At 65.1% G+C, this 13,163-nt stretch overlaps 1 protein-coding gene across 1 annotated transcript; it reads right to left on the bottom strand.

Moving 5' to 3' along the window:
- Positions 1 to 628: 628 nt before the first annotated feature.
- On the bottom strand, positions 629 to 11,742 carry GPR153 (G protein-coupled receptor 153). The gene is made up of 6 exons (XM_037062081.1): positions 11,560 to 11,742; positions 7,316 to 7,783; positions 6,499 to 6,928; positions 4,275 to 4,467; positions 3,474 to 3,658; positions 629 to 3,043 (listed from the first exon to the last, which is right to left on the bottom strand). Exons 2-6 carry the CDS (start codon positions 7,669 to 7,671, stop codon positions 2,381 to 2,383), a joined length of 1,827 nt encoding a protein of 608 aa, XP_036917976.1. The 5' UTR covers positions 7,672 to 7,783; positions 11,560 to 11,742; the 3' UTR covers positions 629 to 2,380.
- Between the last annotated feature and the right edge of the window lie 1,421 nt (positions 11,743 to 13,163).

Raw genomic sequence — 13,163 nt, 5'->3', positions numbered from 1 at the left:
TGGAACTACAAATGATGTTTTCCTCTGTCTCTAAAAATCAGTGATTTAAAAAAAATTCTCATTTTGAGCCGCCCCTGTCCTGCTCCCGCGCTAAACCCACACTGTTGGTAAGACCTCTGGGAGAGAGCGTCGGGCTCCCTCCAGCGCAGGCAGGGCCAAGGGGCGTGGCCCTGTCCCTGCCGCCGGCGCGTCGTCTCCAAGCCCTAGGTGTGCGTTCTCGGCGGTGAGGGGTGCGGCTCTGTCTTCTGGGCACCAGGTGGCGATCTCGCACCGCAGACCCAGGGTGGTCACAGGACACAACAGATCCAGCCACTTCCGCCTCCAACTGCCTTGCCTTCGTCGCGCCCCTGGATCGACCTCACAGGGACCAGAGGTGTCTGAGGCCATCACCGGGGCAGGGCCTCTCCGCCTGCTATTAGGTCCTTGGTGCCCACCCCGCTGCTCCAGGTCTGTCAAACTCTCTGCGCGAGACCCAAGCACGAGCCGGAAGAGAAGAGCGAGTCCAGCCCAAAGGAATAGCGCACTCGTAGAGGAATGCAGGACCCAGAGGAAGAGACAGCTGGGGGCAGCTGGCCAGGGGTGCTGTCGGGTTCTAGAAAGGTGTTACCATGAAACCAGGCTTGCAGTGCTAGGTGCAAATTATAGGAAGTTTTTATTGGATTCTGTACAGAGGAGAACTGCCTAGTTGTCATAAAAACTACAAACGGATCCCTGGCTTTGGGCTAGGTGGTGGTGTGAAGATAGAACTCCCTCCCCACTGAGCCCAGGGTCAAGCTGCTCGTCAATGCAGCCAGCGGGGCCTGGCAAAGTGTGAGAGGGGCCCCAAGCTCCAGGGTCCTCTGCTTGGGGTCCTCCCTGCTCTTTATTTTGTAAAAACCACAATTAGAGGGACTTCAGGGTACCATGTCCCCTTGCATGTATTGCCCTTGGGTATGAAAGAGTGAAACCCCAGTGGGCCAGCCTAAGGGGGGACTGTGGCTAGCTGGTGACCTCATGTCATATCGTATCGGCCCTTGAAGGCACAGGAGCGCTGGCCGGGCTGGACCACAGCCCTGCGCCTTGCCCCCTGAGGCCAGCCCACCCCCTAGGTTACCCTGCGGCCTGGCACTGCAGGAGCCTCCACAGCAGAGATGGAGCCAGGCAGTGCATCCTTTCCCCTCCCAGGGGCCTCTTCTGCGGCTGGGACCCAGTCCAAGGGGTGAGGAGAGGGGCTTGGACCTTGGCAGAATAGGCAGAGGGGGAGGGAGCAGTGGACAGGCCCCTGGGTCTGCTCCAGGACTTCCTGTTTCAGGGCCACTGCATTGAGGCAGGGGCCTGGACAGGACACCCTCTACACTTGACCTGGTCCTTCCAACTCAGCTGTTCCTGGGCCTCTCCTTAGCCTGTCTCTAGGGGCTTCCCCCATAGAAGGCCCGGCAAGCTCCTCTCCAGGGCCCATGGCAAAGCTTGGAGCTGCTGGGGGACAGTCAGCTCCCCCATGGGGAACTTGGCATAGGGGACTTCCAAGAGGGACAGTAAAGAGGAGCCCCGCTCACAGGGTGGGGGAGCACGCTGGCGGGAACCCAGACTTTCAACTCAGAGCCTGGGAGGTTGTAGGCCAGGATCCCTTCCAGCCAGACCTGTAGTGTCGGGCTGAAGCTGGGGATGGGCACCAGAAAAAGGAAGCCCACTCTTCCTTTGCTTCAGTTGTTCCCACCACGTACCCACGACCCTCACGGTTGGAGTCCCAGAGGTGGCCAACGTGGTGGGGACAGGCAATGAGAAGTAATGAGAGTGAGGGTGCTAATAGTGGTCAAGGTGGGTATAGTGTCCACTCAGCGGCCAGGGCACTTGGACTAGCAGACGTCTTCAGTCCTGAGAGTTAACACGGCCACCTGCTCGTCACAGATGGGGAAACAGAGGCAGAACCGGTCTGCAGGGAGACCTCTCTGAGAATTCGTTTGGGCTCTGAAGGCCCCTGTGCTTAGAGACCCTCTGCATCCCACCCCGGAGGTGAGACGGTTCTGGTGCTGAATGCAAAGCCGGGCGCATTCCAGCGACTTCCCCTCCCGCAGAGCCCGGCTTTGTTCCACCTGGTGGTGGCCCTGTCCGGGGGATCCCCCGCCCCTAGCCCAGCTGTTCCGAGCTGCGCACGTGCACAGCCCGCCTCTACCCAAGTCCAGCCTCACTCTGCATCGCTCAGAGATGAAGTACCCAATGCAGATGTCCAGGGCAGCCGTCGCCCCTCCAGGCAATGCCTGCTTCTCAGGCGAACATGTCTCGTCTCGCCGCCCCAGGAAGGCTGGCACACATCCTGGCGTCCTTGGCGAGCTCAGCGCCACCCTGCCCTGAGCCCCGCTGGGCAGCTGGCATCTTTGGTGCTTTGGCCCGCGGGCGGCCCCTAGCTCGCGGAACCCAGCGAGTCCGAGTGCAGCGTCACGTAGCCCGAGGACTCTGACGGCGAGCTCAGGAAGCTGCTGGTGCTGCCGCCGCCGCCGGCCACGCGCAAGTCGGCCGGCTCGCCCCAAGACGCGCTCAAGGCGGTCCCCAGGGGCCGCGCGTGAGCCTGCGCCTGCGCCTGCGCCGCCGGGCGCAGCCCGGGGTTCCACTGCTCCCCGGCACCGCCAGGGGGCGCCGCGCTCTCGCTGGGCTTGGCGGGGTCCGAGGCGTCCGGGACACGCGCCGGGAAGAGCGCCGGCGGGGCGGGCGGGCGACTCAGGGCCTGGGGCTCGCGCTCGAAGGCGGTCAGCGCGAAGGCGTCCGGCAGCAGGGAGGCCGAGGCGGAGCGGGCGCCAGGCCCCGGGCGGCAGCGCGGGCTGCTGGTGGGCGAGCTGCGGGCCGCGGGGCGCAGCGGCAGCAGGCTCTCGGCCGAGCGGCGGCGCGGTCGGAAAGGGGGCGCATCCCCCGCGAAGGGCAGCAGGCTGTCGCGGCGCCGGTCGGGCCCGGCGGGCAGCACCAGGGCGGCCAGGTCCTCGCCGGAGCCCCAGCGGGGCAGGACGGCGGGCAGCGGGACCGCGGCCCACAGGTCCGCGTCTTCGTGCGAGAAACGTCTCGTGGGCGGGACCTGTCGGGACCGGCGGGGTTAACCAAGGCTGCCCTCCTGGAAAATAGGGACCCACGCCACCCCACCACGGGCCGGGTGGCTTGTGGATCATGAACGACGCCTGGGGCTGAGCACCCTGTCTCAGCAAGACTGTGTTGTCATCTGCGGTTGGGGAGAAGACCCCCTGAGTGGGGTGCTGAGCCTCAAGGAAATAACACAGACGCCAGATGCACCACTCTCCCAGAGAACGCCCAAGGGAACGCGGGGACAGGGAATGGGGTGTCCCGCCTGCACAGGCTCCCCATAGTGTCCACTCAGTGGGGCCAACCCATTAAAGAGAGTGAAAGCCATCTCCTGGGGCAGCGGGAGGCTTGAGACCCGCTCACAGGGCACTGGCCTGGAGGTCAGGATACCCCCCACCCCCGAATTCCTAGCCCCGCCCCATTCCTACCTGCAGGTAATGCATCTTGTCCTCCTGCAAGGGCCCCAGTGGGCAGATTTGGGTCAGGCCCCCCTCCAGGGACAGCTCATAGTTGGCCATCCTGTCCAGGTCCACAAAGTCGCCTCCGTAGCTGTAGTCTAGGGAACGCTCCAGCGCCAGGTCTGGGGGCACGCCGCCACCCTCCAGGCTGGCATCTGCAGGGCCGGGCAGAATCTTATGGCTTTGGAAACTTGGGGGCACCCCAGAGTGACTCCAAGGACTCCCACAGACATGTACAAGGCAGAGGTCCAGTTAGTGGAAACGAGGAAGGGTGGGGTTCTGGGTTCAAATCCTGACTCTGCCCCCTTCAAGCTCTGGGACTGGGGAGGTCGCCCCCAGAGCCAATTCTCCTGTCAACGGGGGTGTGGCCTGAAGTTACCTCCTGAGGAAACTAAATGCACACAAGTGGCAGCAGTGCCTGGCACACAGCAAGGTCTCAGCTTAGGGTGACACCGTCACTGCAGGGGGAGACTTGACCCAGGTCTGCAGGAGCCACCGGGACCCCCGAGGTTGGAAGCTCTGAACACATGCCATCCGTTGTCCACAGCTGCTGCCCGGGGCAGCAAGCAGGACAGGAGGGCGCTCCATGGGACACTGTGGCCACTTAGGGGTTCCAGCATATGTGGGGGTGATACAGGGGGTGTTTGGCAGTTGACAATGGGCATCGCCTCAGTGCCATGGGGTGGTCACCTTGCAGCTGTTATCCCAGTGACTCCAGCGACCTCCCCCAGAAGCCCCTGTCCCCAGGGGCCTGTCTCAGGGCATCCTCACCATGGTCCGAATCCTCGTCGTTGGCCGTGAGGGCCACGCACGTCTCCCAGACGGCCTTGGGGTCGGCCCGGTAGCGGTCACAGGCCCAGAGGAACATGGGCAGCAGGAGGGCCTGGGCCACCGAGCACCACAGCATGCACAGCGCCATCCAGGGCGCCGGGGCGTCTGCCCGCAGGCTGCTGAAGCTCACCACCTGTGGGCACAGCACCCCGCCCGGCGCCCGGCAGGACCCCATCACACGACTCCCCCTCCCCGACTCCCTCCTGCCGCGGTCTTCGTGGCAGGTCTGACTGCCCACCCGCCAGTGGAGGGGCTGGTGGCGGTAGACCAAGCCCCGGGCTCTGGGGTGAGAAAGGGTCCGAGCGCGGTGTAGCCGCCCCGCCCACGGAGAGCAGCCGGCTGCCCAGGGAAGGAGTCACAGCCCCAAGCTCCTTGACTCTTTCCCTGGAGCCTGAGGACAGAGGTGGGGCGTGGACCCCCCCCCCCCTTTTAGGGACGAGGAAACAGGCTCGAAGGACCAGGGCTCGGGCCTCCCAGTTCAGGACCATCCTGCCCTCCTCGCTCTGCATGGCCAGTCCCCTCCTCGGCCCTGCCTCTCCTCTGTGAATCTAGGCCTGGGACCCCAGAGGAGAGGAACAGAGCAGTTTCAGAGGGTCCAGCAGGTGGCTTTGGGGTCACTGCCCAGGGTGCCTCCCCCTCGCCCTGCCGCCCCATCGGAGAGGACATCGAAGAGGTTCTGTGCACGGGCTGCAGGCCCCTCAGGAAGGTGCCGGGTCTGTCTGGGACTCGGTTTCTTCCCCTGGGACACGAGCCAAGAACTCCCCACAGGGCGAGGCCGAGACCCCAATGCTGCACCCGGCCTGCAGGGCGGGGTGGGCTCCGTGGACGCCCCCCGTTCCTGCCCTGAGGAGAACCGGGGGGGCGCAATTTCATACACACTCCTTTCCTCCCTCACACAGGGATGGGGGCGCCGGGGCCCACTGCGCACAGAGGACCCCGTCCACACTGGGGGGTCCTGGGCCCCCCAAACGTGGAGCCGCAGGTGGCCGGGAGCTGTGTGCCTGACTGCGAGGCTGCCAGCCCACCGTCAGCTTCTTGAGCGTGTGTCCTACGACAGCAGTCCCCGACATGTTTGGCACCAGGGACCGATTCTGCGGAAGACAATCCTTCCACAAACGGGAGGGTGGGGGGAGACAGGAGGCCACTCACCTCCTGTGTGCCACCCGGTTCCTGGAAGGCCAGGGACCAGCACTGATCTGTGGCCTGGGAGTTGGGGACTCCAGTCCTACAATGTCTCCAGGGACACAGCCCCACCTGGCTGCTTGGGTGAAGCCTTTCCCCAGCTGGTCCTTGTCCCTACAGCCCTCCCTGTCCTGCTCCAGAGCCCCCAAGGTGCTAGACTGAGACCCGTGGGAGGGATGGCTTGGCCACTGGGTCCAGACCTCATCTTGGGCCACGCCCCAGGCTGGCCTCCCTGGCAGGAGCCCAGGTAGCCTCACTAAACCTTGGACCCTGTCGGCAAAGCCTTCCTCAGACCAGCCCTCACCTTGACCTTCCTCAGGCCCTGGGATCAAGTCTCACTCCCCAGCAGACAGTCAGAGCCTGCCCTGCCTCCCAACTCAGGACCAAAGCCGACTCTGCCACACCACGGCCCCGCTCTGTGCGTCCCAGGACCTGCACCCACCAGGAAGCCTGTGGGCACCTCCAGCCCCTCTATATCACATGGGCCTCGCTCAGGGGAGAGAGTCCCGCTGCAGTGTGGCAGAAAGACCCTGGGCTGTGAAGTCACCTGAGGTGAGTTCAAGTCCCACTGTGGCTGCCCTGACTTTGGGTCAGTCATTTACCTCTCTGAACCTCGGTTTCCAAGCCTGTAAAATGGGGATGTGGATAATGCCCCCTTAAAAGACTGGGTGTGATTGGCTGGTGTGGTTCAGTGGACTGAGTGCTGGCCTGTGAATCCAAGGGTTGCTCCTTCAATTCCCAGTCAGGGCACATGCCTGGGTTGTGGGGCCAGGTCCCCAGGAGGGGGCACGTGAGAGGCAACCACACATTGATGTTTCTCTTCTTCTCTTTCTCCCTCCCTTCTCCTCTCTCTAAAAATAAATAAATAGAATCTTAAAAAAAAAAAAAAAAGATCGAGAGCAAGGATGCAAGCACCCACTGCCTGCTGTGCGCCTCCCCCAGGGCCGTCCCAGAACCCACAGCCCCTGACAGGCTCACCCACCAGCACGGGGAAGCCCATGAAGCAGTCGTAGATGACGACAATGGTGGCCACCAGGCCCGTGATCTGCAGCGAGGTCTTGGCGGGCTCAGAGCCATCGATGGAGGAGCGGCGCTTGCCCTGTGCGTCCTCCACCACGATGGTGGGCACAGTGAAGGCACGGCGGTCCGCCCGGCGGCGCCCCTGCCCAGCCAGCGTCTGGAAGAGGGCGACGGCTGTGCAGACCACACCCATGGCCACGCTGCCTCCCACCAGCAGCAGGAAGCAGACACCGAAGCCCAGGCCGATCTCAGCCACAATGAAGCGGCAGCCGTGGGCATAGAAGCGCTCGCTCGTGTCGTGCCAGCCGACGGCAGGCAGGGCCGACAGAAGGAAGGACACCGTCCAGATGCCCATGACTGTGTGCACCGCCTGCTTCTTGGCATTGCTCAGCCTGGCATGGGGTGGGAGTAGGACAGAGGGACCCAGTGTCACTCACCGGGTCCCCGCAGGCCTCTGGGGACCTGCCGAGGATCTGCCACTGCCCTGGCCCCCAGCACATCACACGCATGCCACAAGCAGCATGGTGGGCTTTGTCCCTTGCCCAGGGGACACTCATGCACATTGTCACATGTCCTTCTCATCAAGCATTTCTGGAATGGACCCTGCAGCCCAGAGCAGCCCTCCTGAGCCTCCCTGCGGGCCCCCAGCACAGCACGGGTATGGCACCCCCGCTCAGGGCGTCGTCCCCAAGAGGGCACCGAGCGGCCACAGCAGCTGGTCTTTGTGTTCACGCCCACAGGCCCCTCTCCGAGGACGGCAGCCGATCAGGTGAGCTCACCGGTAGTTGACGGGCCAGCGAACCATCCACATGCGGTGATAGGACAGGGAGGTGATGGAGAAGCAGGTGGCCAGGGTGAGGGTGTAGAAGGCGGAGACGAAGACCTTGCAGAGGCCCTCGCTCCACTCATAGTCGGCACGCTGCCGCCGCAGCTGCACCGCGGCGTAGGTGGCGATGGGCACCGCCACGTTGAGCATGTGGGTGGCCGCGAGCGTGCACAGCAGGAACTCAAGGGGCTTCCACTTCTTCTGCTTGGCGCCCACGCTGAGGATGCCCCAGGCGTTGGCCAGCAGGGAGAGGCCCCCGCATGCCAGCCAGCCCACGGCGCTGCCAGGCGGCCGCCGTTCATCACTCATGGTGCAGACTGGAGCCCGCAGGCGGCTGGGGCATCCTCCTCCGAGCCAGGCTGAGGCTTGGAGCAGCAGCGCTCACACCCCGTGGCCCAGGGACGCCTGGGGCCACGATCATCTGTAGTGGGTGAGAAGCCAGAGAGGGCTCAGTGGCGCCCTCTGGTTCCAGCTTCAGAGCTCCTGGGGGTGGGGGACAGGCAGGATCCCCCAGGATGCCGTCACCCATCTGGCCCTGCCTGGGGCAGGGCTGCTCCAGACCTCCTGTCCATGTCCCTGGCATCTCAGGGAACGTACATGGAGGTGCCTAATAAGTGTGTTTTCTTGCTTGCACCCATGCCTGGTCCAGACATGCAACCTGTGCCTTCAGTGAACCAGCCAGGCTGGGCCCACACAGGCCTTCTTGTGTTGCTGGCCCGGGCCCTGCCCCGCCACAAGCCCTGTTCCTGGCACAAGCTCCCACCCGCCAGGCTGGCCCGTGAAAGGTTCCCCCAAGGCATCCCAGGGGCCCTCACCGTAGCTCGTCCCACTTCATTGGGCAAAATGAGGGTGTGCCTGGGAGGATGAGCCCCCTAGCTGCCCCCCCGCCGTGAGGCAGGACTGACCACTTTCATACCCATACTGGAAAGGGCAGCCCCCAGCTGAACTCCCACATCCTGGAGGGCCCCGCACCCCCATGCTGGGGCTCAAACTAAGCGTTCTAGCTGCGCAGTCCAAGCAGGGTCCTTGCGCTTGTGTCCTGTGCTGTCTCGGGCTGGGGATTCTCCCTCCGGGGAGGCAGGGTGGGCGGATCTCGCACACACTGGGTGCCCTGGGTGGTGCTCAGCATTTTGTTGCCAGTGTCTTGGGTGTCACCGGTGCTCCTCCCAGGCACAGCCCAGGGGCCAGACCTTGACTCGACCCAAAGTGGGCAAAGGGTGCTGGACAGCCAGTGGGCAAAGGGTGCTGGACAGGAGGCACATGTTGGGGGGGCACCCATCTTGCCGGAGGGCTGGACAGTGAGTTCCCCCCTCCCATTCCCCAGCCTGGCTGCCCTCAGCTGCCTCCCGTGGGGACTGGGGGCCACTGCCTCTGAGGTCGGGCCCCCAGGACAGGCCCTTCTAGCCAGCCTGGCTCAGTCAGTGTGGGGAGATGCTGAGTGAAGGCCCACTGTGCGCTCTGCCTGCACTTGGCCCTTCTCACCCAGGAGCCCGTGAAATCTCGCTGGCTGCGCTTCTGCTCCAGCACGAGTGGTGGCCATGTGATCCCTCAGGGACTGTTTCCAGATGTGGAGGGACAGGCCACCGCAGGACCCTGGCGCTCGGGGCAGAGGACTCAGCACCTCCCAGCACAGCCAGGCCCCTAAGTTTGTCTGGCCCGAGGTCCTTCGGTCTGCCTGTGGCCTGAACCCCCGGACACCGAGGGGCCTCTGAGGGGTGTGTCTCACTCATCTCGATGTCTCTGCTGGGGGCCCACCCACACACCTGGCCCAGCGGAGGAGTCCATTCTGGAGCACACCAGTACTCCTTAAGGCCTCCTCAGGAGCTCGGGGGACTTTTGGGGCCAAGCACTTCCTTCTCAAACATGAGGCTTCTGCTTGCAGAATGGCCTTCCTTTCCCCACCCCAGACCCAGTGTGGGAGGTGGGGTGGCCCTGTCGGACCCTCCAACCGTCCATTGAGCGCCCCTGACCTCAGCATACCGAGGTCACACCATGTGGGATGAGAGCTGCTGGGCTCCAGCCCCGTTCCCCCGCACCCCCGCCTGCCAGTGACCTGACTCCGCTGGGCCTCGTCTCTCTTAGCTGCACGCGGGACAGAATAATGTACACCTACTGCGGCTCGTCAGTAGGTTCGGCTGGGTAAGTGCTTAGATGGGGCCGGCACACAGTGAGTGCGCGCCTTGGGTTTGTCGAGTGGGTGCACTAAAGTCCTCCCAGCCTGAGGAGCTACGCTGCCTCTCAAGGGCCGAGGCGCCGCTTGGACTTGTGGGTGAACCTCGGACCTGCCAGCGGACACAGTCTCCCTGGCCAGCAAGCACTCGGAACAGCTCAGCTTTGGGGGTGAGGAGGCCATGGGGCTGCCCCAGCCCCATAGGGTGCCTGGCAGCCTGATGGGGGTCCAGGGCGGGCACAGTATGGGGGGCCCTATGGGCTGAAGGCTGTAGACACTGGTGATCCTTATTATTCAATAGTACACTGGATTCAGCATGCACCTGGGGGCCAGCATCTTTTCCCACCTGCACTGGGCCGGCTCGGCTAGCAGGTAGGGAGACCCTCCCTGAGATGCCCCAGCAGGGTGTCTGACCCACGACCCTGGTGCAGTGGCGGTGGTGGGGGGAGAGGAGCCCCGGGCTGCCACTGGCTCAACCTCTCATGTGCCGGGTGATCCCCACCCCCTTAGCGTCTGACGACTCCCTGCAGGACCAGGGGTTAGGTCACAGGCCTGAGATCACGCCCTGTGGGTGGAGGCGGGAAGTGTCCTCTGGTGATCAGGCACACTGCCCTCAGTGAGCATCCCCAGGGGTTTCGTGTGTCGGACAATGTCCCCGTCCCGATTTTAAACATGGTCAAGGAGAGGCAGAGAAAATCTAAACCATTTTCCCAAGCTATCATATGCCTGAGCGAGGACCCAAACTCAGTTTGCCTGACAAACAAATCCTGGACTCTCAAACAAACCAACCCTCTGGTCTCTCAACCCCCAGATGCTCGGGAACAAAGCACTTTTTGCTCTTCTTGCTGGTCTTTCTGAGCCGCCCACCCATGCAGGGTGGGCCCGACTGTCCCCACACCACAGAGAGGAACACTGAGACAAGTGCCGGCAGGTTTACCGCCCAGCCCCTGAGCGTGGTGGTTCTCGGGTGGGAGAGGAACGTCACCGGAGTGAGCCTGAGGAGTGTGTATACCAAGGTCTCCAAACTCAGAGTGAGAGGGGCTGGGTCTGCGGGAGAAGGGCTGCCGCTTCCTGCAGGATGGTGACCCGCAGGCCACACCTGCTGTTCCTTCTTCACGGTCAGTGCGTCCCTGGGACCAGACGCCAGGCGGAGCTCCCTCCCATGAGGTCCGCCCCCAGGGCGTCTCTACCCCCGGCTGGGAAGTCTCTCCTGCATCACACTCAACGCGTCCCCACAGCACTTCTGGATGGAGATCCCCCACGCCCAACGTCAAAGAGCAGGACGCAGGTGTCCCAGGCCTGGGCCCAGGAGTCCGGAAGACTCCTTCCGCAGGGTCTGCGGGCGGGGCCCTGGCGTGACGTCACGGTCTCCGGCCAATGGGGCCGCGCGGCCCCAGGGCTCGATTGCGCAACAAAGAAGACCCAGAACTTGAAAGGATTCCCCGGGCTCCGTCCGCTCCCCGCAGGCTGCGCTGTGCTGCGCTGCTCTGCGCTGCCCAGGACCCACGATCTGCCCCTGAGGGCAAGGCCCGGCCGCCGTCCGGGGCGCGGCTCGAAGCCTGGGAGGCTCCGGCACGCCCCCCCACCCCGCGGCCCCCACTCCCGGGTTCTCGATTCCCCCGCCGGACCCCGCCTGCCGGCCCAGCCCCGGCGGGATCCCGGGTCCTGCCCAGCCCGAGGGCGCGTCTAAGTGACCGCTGCGGGAGCCCGACGCGGGCCGGACTGCGGTTCCCAGAGGCCCCCGCGGGCGCGCTGGGCAGGGGTGGGCGTCCCCAGAGTGGCCACCGCCGCCCCGAGCAAGCCAGACCCTGGGGCGGCGCGGCTAAGCCCGGAGGCTGGGGGCGGGGGCGGGGGGGAGGCAGGGACCAGCCCCGGGGAAGTTACTCCAAACGTCCCCAAGTCGGGGGTGGGTGGGGGTGACAGCCCTAAGCGGAGCCCGAGGTCCCTGGGACGGACGCCGCGACAGACCGAGGACAGCCCCTCCCCGCCCCGAAGTCCTCGCCCCGGAGCCGGGGCGCCGCTCTCACCGCGCGTTCGGGCGCCCGGGGCTTCTGCTCGCCGCTCCCGCCTCCGGCTCGGGCTGTGGCTCCCGCGCCCCCGGGCCGAGCGCGGGGCGCGGGGGACGGAGGGAATGGCTGGCAGCGGAGCGGCCCGAGGGCCGGAGCATCTTGGCAGCCGCCGCCGGTGGTCGGCGCGCCCGTTCGGCCCGGTTCGGCCCCGCCGCCCCTCCCTCTCTTCCTCCCTCCCCGCGCGCGCCGCCGTCACCGCCGCGCTCCGCTCGCGCCGCCCGCCCGGCTGGCTGAGCTCCGCGGCCGGGGGCGGGGGGCGGAGCAGGGCGCCAGGCTCCGCGGGCGCCGCCGCGCCGCCCCTCGGACCGCCTCGCCCCCACCCCCGAGGCGCGGCCCGCGGAGGCCGTCGGTCCCAGTGTCTGTGGGTCCGCCGCCCCTCCCACCCGGGCCACGGGGCTAAAGCGGCCCTAGGGAGGCCAGCACCTCCAAAATCACCCGGGCTGTGGCCCTCGCGGCTGTCTTGGGTCGGTCCACACTCCGGACGCCAGCTCCGACCACTCCTGGGGATGACCCGGGCCGGGAGCCAAGAGGGCTTGGGACGGGAATGGACGGACAGTGAAAACCTGGGACCAGGGGTGGGCGGCTCGGGAGGCCTTCCTAGAGGAAGCCGCTGCTAAGGTGAACAGTGGGCAGAGGTGGAGACGCGCAGGTGGGGGGCCCTGAGAACAAGCGACTTCTAGGAACTGGGGAGTCCTTCTAGGAACCCGCCAGGCCGCGGGCAGGGAGAGGCAGGGCAGGCCCAGCCAAGGGTTCAGACTGATCCTCTGGCATTGGGGCTCCACTGTGGGGATCAGGTGAATGGACCAGGGGCTCCTGGGTGCTTGTCTCCCTTCCTGGTTCTGCTCAGAAATATTCTCAAGCTGGGACCACGCCCACGCAGTTCTTGTGTGTGTGTGTGGGACACACAGGGTGGCATCCAAAGGCTGGGGGACATCTGGGGGGACACTCCTTAGACCCCTTGACAGGGCCTCTGGAGACCCCTTGAACCACTAGAATGGCCACTGGTATCTCGGCCTCCTATCCAGGTAGAGGACACGACCTGCCTCTTCCCGGAAGCCTGGGGCCACCTACACCCTGAGCCCAAGGCCTCCACAGTCACCTTGGGCTGCGCGGCCCTGCCCACGCAGCTGGGAAGTGGGCACCCCTGTGTCTGGAGGAAGGCAGCACCTGCCCAGGACAGGACTCCACCCAATGCAGCCCCTGCCTTGCCCACACCATCTCCACACCCCTCGAGCAGCTGGAGAGTGAGAAGCAGCTTCTGGGGGCCCTGGGGCGGTGAAGGGGGGAGCTGAGAGTCGGTCCTCTGAGACAAGTGAAGGTGTTTGTGCTGAGAGGCTGCACAGTGAAGTGTGGCCAGTGAAGAGGAGCTATGCACTCCGTGTGTGTGTGTGTGTGTGTGTGTGTGTGCGCGCGCGCGCACATGTGTGTGGCACCTGGGAGGACAGGCCAGCTCCCTGTCCTGGAGGCCCCAGTTATAAACAGGCCATCAGCAGAGGGAGGCGGGTAAGCTTGTGTGGCATTTCCAAGGCAAACAGAAGAATGTGGCCACTAGAGCCTCTGGC

This window comes from Sturnira hondurensis, unplaced genomic scaffold (genome assembly GCF_014824575.4).
Source record: "Sturnira hondurensis isolate 20B ecotype Veracruz unplaced genomic scaffold, ASM1482457v3 Scaffold0013931, whole genome shotgun sequence".
Lineage (NCBI taxonomy): Eukaryota > Metazoa > Chordata > Mammalia > Chiroptera > Phyllostomidae > Sturnira > Sturnira hondurensis.
This window is presented reverse-complemented; position numbering and strand designations above follow the sequence as displayed.

Excerpts from the sequence above, each read along its gene's own strand:
- GPR153 (XM_037062081.1), bottom strand. The coding sequence starts at position 7,671 with ATGAGTGATGAACGGCGGCCGCCTGGCAGCGCCGTGGGCTGGCTGGCA. Across the intron at positions 6,929-7,315 it reads CGCTGGCCCGTCAACTACCG|GCTGAGCAATGCCAAGAAGC; the intron begins GTGAGCTCACCT and ends ACCCCATGCCAG. Across the intron at positions 3,659-4,274 it reads CGACGAGGATTCGGACCATG|ATGCCAGCCTGGAGGGTGGC; the intron begins GTGAGGATGCCC and ends CCGGCCCTGCAG.